This window comes from Mycteria americana, chromosome 7 (genome assembly GCF_035582795.1).
Source record: "Mycteria americana isolate JAX WOST 10 ecotype Jacksonville Zoo and Gardens chromosome 7, USCA_MyAme_1.0, whole genome shotgun sequence".
In the NCBI taxonomy this organism is placed as follows: Eukaryota; Metazoa; Chordata; class Aves; order Ciconiiformes; family Ciconiidae; genus Mycteria; species Mycteria americana.
In genome coordinates, this window is record NC_134371.1 from 61,381,026 (window position 1) to 61,394,675 (window position 13,650).

Here is a 13,650-nt window from a genome sequence, read left to right on the forward strand (position 1 = left end):
AGCTGACACTGAACACGCTACCTAAGTTCACTCATTAAATCTGTTTTAAAGAGTGCATTTGCTTGTCAGGAAAAGTGCTGGATGGCCACATGAAACCTGTCCAACAATCAAGCGGTTCTACTGCTCTCTCTGTCTCTGAGGCTTCATGTTATCCCAGAGATAAGGACTGTTTGATGTCCATAGACGATCCATATCCTGAGCTGGCCAGTGCTGAGCACTTGATCCTCAGTCCAAAACATTTAAGGACCTGCTTAGCCATAAGCGCACAAGGAACACTGCTGAATTCAATCAGATTGTTCACATGTTTAAATCTAGCTGCACATATATGCTTTATTAGATTCCTTACCCAGACATTTGTTCTCCAAACAGCTCTCTACATGAACTGTGTTATGCCCAAGCAGAACTCCCCGGCCCCACAGTTCAGCTGTTGGAACAGCTCATATGAACATCCTTCGAAGTACTTCAGACAAAAGTCAGCTGAGTTGGTTTAAACAATGCATCTGTGTTCTGAGCTAATTCTGCTAACCTGCTCCAGCATGGACAGAGGAACCATCTACATGTATCAGCTGGTGGAGAGGTGGGAAGACAGTAATGTCTAGCACGTGGGCAGGGAAAGGTACTTAAGAACAGAAGTATCTTCAGCCAACAACACATGATCTAGAAGAGCAAGTCTGCCACTTCAGTCTCATCTGCAAGACTGACACTGCTAGAAAGAGCTGAGAATATCCCATCACTTCACATAAGCCAACACAATGACAGTGACTTACCATCAGATTGTTTCAAAATCAGTGACATGGAAATCAAAAGCTTCCTATCGTTCTCTGATTTCTTGACCCATCCACTCCCTCCTAAAGATGATATGGTCATTATGGTATTTGAAACACTTTAAAAATAAAATAAGCACACTTTGTAAAACCCAGAAGAACAGAGAACCACAGGTGCTTTAGTTTATTTTTATACAATAGCTACAGTAAACACTTAGTCTTGGACCACTCAGTGCCAGAATAACTGTAGCTATGGCACTGTGTGTGCGCCTCATACCCACTTCACTTATTTCTGTGTCAGTGATCCTCACCCCTCCAGAATGAAATTTTTTTCAAAGGAAACAGCTTATCTTCCATACTGCAGCAGCAGAAGAAAAATCCTCCCATACAGCAATATTTAATATGTGGTTTTATGCTCTTATGGCAGCTAATTTTCCTTAAATGATTTAAGGGAATGAATACATCCAAAAAGCCTGCACTGAGCCATTCTGCAATAGCAACATGAAGCTGAACTTCCTCTGCTTTAAACAATCCAATCTCTTGTGGGCAGCTCCTCACAGCAGATCTTGTCTAGAGTGGGAGGGATTAAGGTTATTTTTTATTACATTATTTTGCAGAGAACCTTACTTTGCATTTTATTTCATTTCATATTCCCCAGTGTGGGGAGAATCCAGGTGAGGAGAGGGTGGCAGAACAGACGTGTTCAAATGCATAATCCCTGATCTGTCACAGTTTGACAACAGCCCCCCTGCAACTGGCTCACCTGTGCATGCAGCCAACCATCTATCATGTGTTACTCATCTAAAAGTTACACTCTGCACCTGGATAGTACTTAAAATCTTTAGCAGCCTGAAGTGACTCAAAACAGGTTTTTATTCTGGCACTCTGTCAGAAGGGGAGGGGTGGGTTTTTTTATCTCAAGTACTTAAAACCAGTCACTGCTAAAGCAGGATAGCACACGTATAGTCCCATGCCCTCTCTCTGAGGGAGCTGGCATGTTTTCCCCTTTTGTCCCAGCACTTTGGATATGGTCTGTTCATACAAATATTACTTGGATCAGAGGGACTAAGAATCTGGTATTGCCTGAAAAAAAACTATAATCCCTTATACTGCATTGTATTGCTGAGGGTCTCTAAAACTGTCAGAAAGGTTGCTATTGACTAGGGGATGATAAAAGTAGGGTTTTTGGTGAGTAGCTAATTCACTGAGAAATGAAACTCTGAAGAGCCACCTGAACTTTGCTGGTAGTTTAATCCAAAAAAAAGATTCCTAAATAGTATTTAAAAAAAAATTAAATAACCCTGAAAATTAGATGTTGCATTTGTGTTTGAAAGACTCCTTTTTCTTTCCCTCAGAAGGAAATGGACTGGAACTGGTTCATCTCTGGTTGATCACTGAGGAGGGGTGGGAAACAGAGAGATGAAGGAAAAAAAAAGATTTCCATTTCAGACCAACTCTGATCAAACATTTCTTTTGAGTTTTCATTTTAGCCACCACAGCAAATAAATTCATTCTTCACACATAGGGCAGCTGGAAACTACCAGCTTTTCAAAGCTTTCCAGAAATGGGACAAAGCTGAAAAGAATTTTTTTCTCCCCAAGAACAGCTTTATTTTACTGACAGTGACTTTTAATAGTGCCAGGATTTGTTGCTTTACTAGCTAGAAGCATTCCCCTACAACCCAACTTTCTTGTAATGTTTAAGGACCTCTTTATTCTTGGAAAAAAAAAACTTTCTTCTCAGACAAAACAGCCTGCATGCTCTCTCCATCATCTAGAAGGAAAACTGTCTTGCTATTTGGGGTAGGAAACAGAGGAAAGACCAGGCTGGCTAAAAAGCTCCTTTCTTTACTTTCCATCATCATCATTCTAATACAGCAGGGCTTAGGAGCCTTGGTCACAGGCACAATGCTAGGTGCTGCAAGAACAGAACAGAAAGAACAATTCTGTGCCAAACAATTAGCAGTCTAAGCAAATATTTTCCATGCAATTGGATTCCACTCCATATGTAATGACCTTATCTATTAACCTGTCCTCTTTCTATCTAAAAGGCCTTCTGTACAGGTATTACTACTAGCTGGAAGATAAAAAGTGCAATTAAGATGTACTGGGAGAACCAGGAGTTAAATTAAAGGAGCTCTTATCCTATACATGATGTAGCCAGGGGTAAGAATCCTCTTTCTTTATTAGCAAGGCAAACCAGGTCCTTTTTCACACTAACAGAAAGAAAAAAAAAATAATTAGCAAAATTTCAGGGAATTAAAGAGCCAAATGCCATCTCTGTAATGGGAAGTAAAAATAAAGGACAAATACCAGGGATTCCATACAGAAAAAATAATCATCTATAAAATCTCCTCTTATTTTTTTGGTAGTGATTTTTTCCTACCCATCTCCATCTTTGTTCAGCAGTTTTTCTTAGGTGCCACGTTCAATAATCCTCGTGCACTTTGATGTCAAACATTCAATAGCTGTCTGCCTCCCTCCCACTCCTCTTCTCCATATTCTCTGCAATCCATCTCCTCTGATTAGCTAAGATTTCACCTTCAAGAACACCTCTGCTTCTCTGAGTAAGCATTTGTGTGTGTGTGTGTGTTTATATAATATTTGCAAATATTATCCCCCTCTTGCTGTGCACGCTACATAGCAACCCCTGCCGGAGTTCTGGATTAATCATCAATGCCATTCAGTAATTCAGTTTGGGGGGCCTGCTGTTTTGAATCCAGCTCAGGACATCATGAGAGCAGCTCGATTGAATTTAGGCCCTGCTTTCAGAATTATTCCATATTTAATCTGAGCTGAACTTCATTTTGCTTGCTCTCTCCACTCTGATGCTTCCTGTGACAAAAGACACAAATGTTTCCTGATCTCATGCAGCGGGGGTGGTGTTTGCTTACTTCTCTCTTATTTTGGTTTGCCACTGGATTAAGCCACGTCAGAGTTACTGGTGTCTTGCACAACCCCACAGCAGGAGAGAGTCAGTACTGCAGAAAGTGGCTGTTCTGGCATCACCTTTCCCCACTCACCGGATTGTTGTACATCTCAATGATGAGCTGTTTCACTCCATGCAGTGTGGGATGAGCCCAAGGAGATGGATTTGCCCAGTGCCGGTTTAAATCAAACCCCATCAGGGAGCACCTGCACACACAAAAAAACAACACACACAAAGCACATATATGGGCTGCAGCCTCTTCTGGCTTCAGCTGCAGAATTAGGGCTATATTCTGCAGCTTATATATTTAAACAAGTTATTCTCATGGAACAGACAAAAGCAAATGCTCCCCCAAGGACGAGGAAAGTCTGCAGCAGTGGCCACTTTCAGAAATATCATGAACAACAGAGTATCAACCAAAACATCTTTGGTCATTCAGCCTTCTTCCCAAAACATCTTTGGTCATTCAGCCTTCTTCCCGTCCACAACACATATGCTCACTCTATCCTTTGCCTTTTGCCAGCTTGCCACGCTGGCTCTGGAAGAGCCTGCTTGGCCTTCAAGGTTCCCTTCTCTTCAATGCTCTAGCTGGGGGTCTATAGCTATGAGGACGATTCATAAACTGCATCACCAGGCCTTTACTTTGCCCTCAGTCAGGCCTTGACTCAGCAAAGCTAAGAACATTGAAGTCAATGGCCATTGAGTATGTGCTTAAGGGATTTAAAGCATGAATGTAACTGTTCCACTAACCTAGGGCCTCAGTCTCTTCCCCTCCGGCAATTGCCTACACAAAAGTTAGCCAAACAAGACACTAAGTTAAAATGCCTATTGGCCATCAAATCTTGTGGGCATTGAAGCACGTACACCACCTTGGCTTCTCCTGCATGCCCTGACTCATATCCCTCCCAGTACATTGTCTTGAGTTTGATTCTGCTGCTCCCAGCCCCATGAAGTAATATCCCATTCTTTGTGAAGTCCCATTGAAACTCAATGGGCTGTTGGCAGAGTGAACACAGAAGAAATTAAAAAGCTGGAAGTGGCACAAATAGGAAGGGGAAATCCTGTCACTTGTCTACCGTAGAGATCACTTAGGCAATCTGTAGCCACTGAAACAAGCAGGGAGAGAAGTCCCTTCTGTTGTCTCGAGCTGAGCCTGGGACTAGTGGACCTTTGGTAGACCTTGCTCAGGAATTCTGTGAAAGACCACACAAATAATAAAAGCCCAGGCAGAGATGCAACTTCCTCTGTATTTAAAACAAACAAACAAAATCAACCTCACTGCTAAGCGTTAAAGCTTCTTGTGAAAAGAAGAGCTTTCATTGATCCCTGGTCTATTATGAGAATGTCTGTTCAGCCTTAATCTTTTAAACACACCTATGCAAACAATAGAGATTTACTCCAGTAGCACTATCCTTCGACAAAAATTCTAAGAATCTGATGACCGAAAAACATAAGTTTAATTGGCAAAAAGAAAGGAAAATGCCTCACTTCTCTAACAGCTGAAACAAATGATTGCATACATCAAACCCAAATAAAAACTAAGACAGAGAGGTGAAATGCTAAGAAAAGTCAGGGGATGAAACCAGAGGATTAAATTAATTTCCAGAAATGATGAATGAATATTTTCCTATGAACCAAAAAATACAAAGTTAACGGGACATTCTTCTGTAAAAATCCTTATGGGAAGCTAAGCAGGCAGAAGCTGCCTTGCTCCTTGGCCTTATAGAACCCAGCCATCAGACTGTCTGGGAGTTCAAACACCCAACTGCCAGCTCTGCAACTTCATCACTGCTGACTTGGTGTACAGACGAGCCGGACGGCTCGCTGTGGTGGAGAAAGCCACCTCCTTGTCTTGGTGGTCACACGTCTGCTTGTCCAGAGAACAGATGGATTTCTTCTCTGGACACTCCAACAGCTACAATTCCACAAACAACTCTGAAAGTTGTCTCCATCCCACTATAAAGCAAAACACATTATATAAGATTTTTCTCTCTCTTTTTTTGGTCTTCCTGTAAACTCTCTCCACTCAGTTCTACTAAATTCTATCTTCTTTTGAACTCACAGACATTCATATAAAATCAGAAGTACTTCCAGAGACATAGGTGGAATTACACTGGGATAAAACTGGTATAAGAGCAGAATCACAGGAATGAGTTTTTCATTTAACAAACACAGAAACTGTGGTGATCATCATGAGCCTTACTGTATTTTGGCACAGTTCCCAAGCAAACAGCATGCTCACTCTACAGGATAACTTTCTTAAGAGATCAGAACCTGAAATCATATCCCTTTATATGGTTAATGTGTCCCATTTACATTTTGGTTTAAGAATATTTAAAACAAATAACACTACAGAAAACAAGTATATTTTGATTCCATTATGTTCATCTCCAAAGCACATTGAAGTGGCCAAGCTACAGAGCACCAAAAGCAAATTTTGAATTCAAACATGGATTGTCAATACTAAATTGGGGGTTGGGACTTTTTAGATAACTTTATATGTCATCCCTATAGGGAACAGAAGTAAGCAGTATCCAATTTCTGTAAGATACTAAGGCATTGCAATTTGGAATATTTGAATTTGCCATGAATGTCTGGTTAGTGATGAATCTCATAGTTCATTTCAAGCAACAAGAACAGTTGAAAATAGTTGTCTTTACTTGACAAGACTTCATATAGCAGAAGGAATCAATGCTTGACAAACAAGTTATTCATTTGGGAAGCTCCTCTGAGCTCTATTTAATAGGAACCCAAATTAATTTCCAAATATCATTTAGCTAGTCTTTGATGTGGTATATCACATCTTTATCAATGTAACAACAATTAATTAAATTTCTGATGTAGGCATTATTATTTTTTTCCAGTCTGGGAACAGTGTAAAATTTTATTTCCTCCCCCTGTTTTTAAGTCTTTTTTCTTTCCTTTTTGCCTAAAGACAAATTTGTATCTACCACATTCTCTCTTTATTCATCTGTTGCAAACTTGTGGTCTCTCTAAGGAAACATCAAGTTGTGTTCCTTGGTACTTCAGATTTGATTATTGACTCTGTTACATGTAGAACTATCTCCCAAAGCTCACGTATATCAGGACACGACCAAAACATACGGTAAGAGTCTCCCACATGCCTATTACAGATCCTGCATTCATTATATTCTCTTGCTCCCAGATGATGTGATCTCCCTTGTGGCTAACACCTCCAATGCAAGAACTTGAACAGGATAACTTAAAAATTGCATCTTGCACTGCTTTTTAATTCCCCCTACCAATCTTAAACCAGCTCATTTCTAGTATACATTGCTTGCTACTTCCATTACTTAACTGTTTACCTGCTGCTTCAAGCACTGGGTAGGCAAAGTAGAAATGTAGGTATACTCTGGAAACAGCAGCTCTACAATGGGAAACAACGGTGTTCCAATATAATACAGGACCTTTCAATGTTTAAGACCAGCTCTCTTACTCAGACTGCAAGTGTTGTCATTGGCTTCAGAACGGTTCGTCATGTGACTATAAGTGTTTCCCAGATTTAGAAAGGGCTTCCAAATCTGTCCTATACAGATTAGGTTTATTTTGTGCAGTAAATAAACTAATGTGTTCAGTACAAAATTAACAAGGGGAAAACCCCCTAAATTATATCAAAGGACTGTTTAAGGATGATCTTTGAAAGACAATATGGAGGACAGCAAAACAGGAGACATTACAGACTCCAAGACGTGCAAGAGAAGACAAAAGCAGCTTCAAAATTAGTGAGGGTTGGAGCAGGTGAACATTTCCAGAGTAAGGGGACTGGAGAATACCTCATTCCGTGAGGTTTAATGGGCATGCCCCTGAATACTCTTATAAATGTCGCAGGTAATATTGACAAGGAGCCAGAAAAGAATGATGTGCTGGCACAGACTCTCATAGGTTAGAAAAAAGTATAATCAGAAGTAGGTGAGCTTTCTACAGCAAGCAAAGTAGCAAACTGCTACTATTACCTGATTGTGGTCTTCATTCATTCTGTGAAAACCTGGGTTGTATGTCACATAGTCATTGCCGCCACAAAAAATGACATGTATGTAATTTAAATATTTAAGCTGATAACAATTGTTTGAATTTTGGATTATGCTTGGGGTTTGCTAGATATACAGACCACACACTATGTTTCTGCTTTGTGATTGAATGTACATTTAAATCAGGTTCTGCAATTATACTTGTTGAATTAGAATTTGCGTTTCACAAATGTTCTCCGGCCTTTTTCTAAAATTTCTGTTTTCTATAAGTAGATAAATTTATTACAGTGTTTATAAATTTACATAAACACAGTGCAAATTCAGTCAAAGCAAATGAGTTTCAAAATTGAAATGGAAACTGAAACATTTTGCAGTATTCATCCCTCCCTACTTGGGAGACAGCCAGATCTCAAGAGGTTACCAGCTCAACTCAGTAAAACCAAAGATGTTCAGACCAGCATTCAGCTTGCTGGGCTATTATCCGGACAGAATGTCCTTGCCTCTGGGGGCTTAACTCATCACTGGTTTTAAGGATTTCTTATGCAGCTGCTTTAATGAAAACATTCTTGTCCCTTTCTAGAACTGAGAAAGGTTTAGTACCAAAGCCTATGCTGGGTTTATTTTTAGGGCTGCTTCCTATTCTTTCAAGTTGTGCCTCTTCTTTCTGGAATCTCCCAAGTTATAGCAACCTCCAGGAACTCTGCCTTCCTTTCACTTCAGTTCTCCCTCCCCTGTTCATTTTTCCCACTATGTGAGTCTAAGTCTCTCACTAACAGACCCATTTTCGCAAGGTGAGATATGGAGAATAATGGAGGAAAGGAGTTAAAGAAATCCTTTTTCATGGCATATGATTTATTACAAAGAGAACTCTGCACTCTTCCCTTCAGCTTTGTAAGGTTGCGTTGGTTCATTGGATCAGTACCAGGTGAATCTCCAGATAATACTGCACACAAAGCCAGGGAGTTCAAATCCACAAATGGCACTACCAACAGGGTTAGGATTTGAAATTGAAAAGGTAGTGGGGGAGGGGGTGCAGTCACTTTTTTTTTCCTCAGGCTTATTGCAATAAGAGTGGAGACAGAGGGTAATTGGTCTCTATTGTTGCACTTCTTCGAAGCAAGAGTTATAGCAAGAAACTGCTGTGAGACTGCAGCCTGCACTATCATGCAGGAAGAGTAGGTGTGCAGGTATGAGAGAGTGAATACAAGGGGAACACATGGAAGACTTGCTTCTTTTAATAAATATATCATTTTAAACCTGTTATATTCACGACATTTTACAAATCAACTCTACACCTGCCATCGTCGAAGTCAGAGTCTTCATTAGCGTGCATTTCACCATTTGGGTGCTTGGGGTTTGCGATTTATGCATTTGCCTATTATTCATTAAAGAGGATTCATTCAAGCCCACATGTTCTAAGGCAATTAGGTAGCAAGACATCCTTCCACTCCAGCTACAGAGAATCCCCCCTCCCAACTCCCTCTCCCCCTCCCCAGCTTTCTGCATTTTTAATTTAGAGCTCTGGAAACCTTCACAAAGGCTATTTAACATAACCACTGCAGTGTGCTCCAGGCAGAACACAAGTGGCCATACAGAGCAGAACAGCATTAGCTCCCAGAGACCACATGGTGGAGTAGATGTTTACAGAATGAGCACTGCATGGTGTACTGACATAATTTTAAATAGTACATGACGGTTAAAGATGTGTTTCTCCATTTTCTGTGTAAACAATGTTAAATAAGAATAAACACAAAGGGATATTTTCTCCTTCTGATGAATACATGCATTTCTCAGAGCTGGTAATAGGTGTTACAGACATACACACCAAGGAGAACACACATCCCCACCTGAGGTGGGCAGACCACCCTTCTCCGATCTTCAGGATATATCTCAATTCCAGTATTTAACTCTCCCTACACACCTCGGGTCCTCAGTAATGCCAGAAGGATTCCTGGGCACGAAGCAGAATGCTGGAAATAAAAACCCATCCCACATTTAGGAGAATCAAACCCTGTGAGTGTGCCTGGGATGTAAGATGGTAAGATCCTATCACTAGCGTAGCTCATTCCTGCGGCTAGCATAGGACTCATTCCCCCCTGCATATTCTCCTGCATGGTGCCCAGTCCAATTTTCAGTTTTTCAAGGGAGAGGGTTTCCAGCACATTGCCTGGGAGGCACGTTTAGCAAAGTTCTCCCATAGGAAGCTCATGTCGGGCCCCGTGTGTGGATCTCTCTGAACGAACACCGCAGGAGCAGGTCTCATTTGTCCTGCCCCTGGAAGGTGTTCTCGGGACTCCGACTCCCAGCTGCACACCAGCTCACACTGGCATGTCAATCTTGTGCACCCAGATGCTTTAACTGAGTTACTGAGAACACCTACAGTTCTTCCATTTTAAAGCCTGATTCATTGTTTGGCCTTTTCAAAACCAAACATATAATTGACTTAATGAGAGGAACACAGCAGACAGTGGTTTTTTTTCCAACTTTTGGATCCCAAAAAATTTCCATTGCAGGCATTGACCCTTCAGAATTTCACATACATAGACCATAATGCAGTATTATATGAATTTTCTTTCCTGATGTAGTCCAAAAGCCACCTGCAATTCATGGATAACAAGCTGTAAACCACCGAGAAAGAGAATTTTAACTTCACATGTGCTTAATTTACTGGAGTCCCACCTCTGCGAGTCCTGTCAACAGGTCAAGCTCCTCTAGGCCCTCCTGCCCAGTCTGCCTGACACTTCGACACAATGCCCTAATCCTGTCTCCTTACAAACCTTTCCTTTCAGACAGGCAGACCTTCTTTAAACTATTTGTATTTCTTTGTCATTCTACATTCCTGGAGGTTGGGTGGAGATAAGGTAAACTCGTCACAGTAGTTCACAGAAAACAGCTAATATACCTGTAAGCATTTCTGGAGACATGGCTCATCTTGAATTACACCTTTGTTCCCACTTCTGCCCCTCCTCAGACTATGCAACTAATCTGATACCAAACACACCTCACAATTATTAGTGAATATTCCAGCTGCTGTAGAATGACATTCCCCCACATTACAACATATATTTCATGTACTTCTTGGCAGATGAAGCTGGCAGTCTTGCTTAACCTACTCACCTCCAGGCAAGAGGAAAGGAGCGTCAAGTTCCCTGTAGACCGGTATTGTATGAACACCCCCAAAAGATGGCTCAGCTTTTACTATCAGACCTGTTACACACAGAAAGCTGCAGTCAAAGGAGCCAACCTTAATGTCACAAAGTTGAGCTCTTAAAAGTTTGGATATGCCACAGCTGCACAGGTACATACAACCTTCATTCAGCCCTGTGTCTGTCATTATTATGACAAAGGCTTTAACTACAGGAGCACAGGATGTTTTTCCACAGGGCTCTCGCTTTATTCTGTGCACAGGATCAACACTGTTCATTAATGAGTGGATTATTCAATATTTTGGCTTTTCCTTATTGTTCTATATGCAGCCCTAGGCTCCTGCTTACTGCATGCTACTCAAAGCCTTCTCTGAGGACAGAGCTATTCAGTTCTTCATGGCTTTTCTAAAGTGCTTAGCACTGCAGGAGACAACTGCTTTATAAACCCTGACGGACTAATTTTCCCAACATCACTGGTACAAGAGGGGACCACAATGTCCCCAGTTCATAAAAGAGCAACTGGGACAAAAAGTGACTTACATAAGAGACACCCACTAGTTTGGGCCACCGTATCTGAGAGGCAAAGGACAGGATTTTTGTTTACAAGAACTTAGATGTATATAGCATGTTACATGTTTGGCATCTAACTTACTCTTATTTGAGCTGAAGCTGACTGTACTCAAGGCTTCTCTAAATCTGACTCCAAAATGGCCATGTGAGTGGGTAGAATATTAGAAACAACAAAGTTTGGGGAATTAGGACAGTGGGGCATTACTATAAAATGGTAAGACATTACTAGATCATGAATGGGTTTTGGGTGTTTTTCAGTTATACCTTAATTCAGCTATTTTGCTTGGCTTTGGATCCCGATACTGCTGCATTCAACTGTGTCTGAGAACCTGCTCTAATATGTGGTGGTTAGGGTTAGCACTGTACCTGATATTGCCTTTACTTTCCTGAATAGGATTAAATGATTACTCCGCTACATTACAGGCTACCAGATTATTTGTATCCAGAACATCACTTCTGCAAAGGCAGTGATGCTGCACACTCATTCTCAATAGGTCATGCCAAAACTCAGCCAGAAGAAGTCCATCTCCACCATCACAAAGGCCTTTTCCTCTCTGATATCCTGAAATGAGTGTTTGACTTGATACCAAAACTGTCAAGAAGGTGTGCGCTATTCTGATGAGACAGCAAACAGAAAAGCAACACAGGACTGGCAAACTGCTGGCTGAATACTAACTAGCAAGGTTTAACTGCCCAGCACCAGAGAGCATGATTGCTGGCTTCCTTTTATAACGAAGCTTGCTAACAGGCTCTAACACACTTAGGTATTTCTCATGCTCATACACAGCCAGAATATTGATTGTATTCCTGCATAGTCTTGCCATGTCTGTAACTCGTTCAGCTTGCAAACAACTTTTTGGATATGTAAGTAACCATTTATTTTGGGTTGGTGGGAGAGAAGACCCCTTTCATTGCCTCTGCACAGTGTTACTCAACCCGTACACATTGCCTGCTAGCAGCCTACCCCTGCTTCAATAGTTAGCATGTATAATTTTCATCAAAAGTTAGAGTCAGGGATATGTCCATTAGCCGAGCACTCGAATACGAAGTCCCTTTACCACTATTAAGCGAAAAATTTACAATTGCATGGCAGGTCCTGAACAAAACCCCAGGTCTCATAATATTACAGGAGAGGGGAAAATGACCCAGTGGTTCACTTAGGGTGACAACATGAGACTGTTAAGACCTCTTATGCAACCTAGGGAAAAATTGCAATGCCTCAGTTCTTCTCTTGTAAAAATAATTATATTATCAACCCTCCATGGTGTTTTGAAAGGAAATACATGAAGGATTACGAAGTACTTTGGTGCTACAATAATGGGGCTATATTAGGCTCTACAGATGGAAATTAAGTGATTTATGGAATCGCAGAAAGGTTTTCTGACAGACCCTGAATTTTGGTGAGGTTCACTTCCAACAAGATTGCACTACTTCACACTTAACAAACACTTCTGAATTGCCTGTAAGAGCAATAAGGTATCCCAGTCCATTTTATGAGATAAATTCTCTGAGGGTTTGGGTGGAGGAGGGGGATTGTGTGGGGTTGTTTTGTTATATCAGTGAACATTTCTTCTTGTTTCTTCTACCCCCAAACCCCTGTAACTAAAGATATTTTCTTCTCAAATGTGTCTCTAATTTTCAAGGTCATCTGGCCCACTGGGTGTGTTACATATTGCTGTCTAATTAAAGAGAGAAGATTAACCTTATTCTATTACATTGTTTTAGTACCTGCCAGCTGACTACTCTGCATTAGCAAGGGGACAACGTGGCCAAGTCAGTTAAAAAAAAAAACAAAACCCAAACAAAAAACACACCAAACCCCCTGACCATTTCATCTTTGGAAAGTCCACCAGAAACTCTGAGCATGATGCAAATGTTCTTCCCATAATCACTGCTATGATAAAATAACAAACATTTCACAGCAGAAATAATACCAGCGTCTTGTTTGTCACATAACATTTCAGAAGATGGCAGGCAAGCTATAAAGCCCTGATCTGTCTCTGATTGCAATCAACAAAAAGCCCAGATGTTTTCAAAGGGAGTTAAATCAGGCTCAGATCTTTTCCAATCACTTGTTAATTTAAGGGGCAGAGTTTTACCATCTGAGCTTCACTGCTGCCTCAGCCCAAATAACACAGAGAAGGAGGAACTATTTGACAGCATGGTGGTCTCTGTTCCATTACCAATTTCTACTTCAAATCACTTAGGCTTTATATTTTCCACCAATCCCATCAGTTAAGCACGCTATACACG

The 13,650-nt window shown here is 41.0% G+C and overlaps 1 protein-coding gene across 1 annotated transcript in view; it reads right to left on the minus strand.

Moving 5' to 3' along the window:
* The window catches only part of AGBL4 (AGBL carboxypeptidase 4), a 981,249-nt gene that overhangs the window by 164,096 nt on the left and 803,503 nt on the right, over positions 1–13,650 (minus strand). Inside the window, exon 9 of the mRNA XM_075508731.1 lies at positions 3,787–3,898. Coding sequence (XP_075364846.1) covers positions 3,787–3,898 — 112 coding nt within the window. The remainder of the gene's footprint in view (positions 1–3,786; positions 3,899–13,650) is intronic.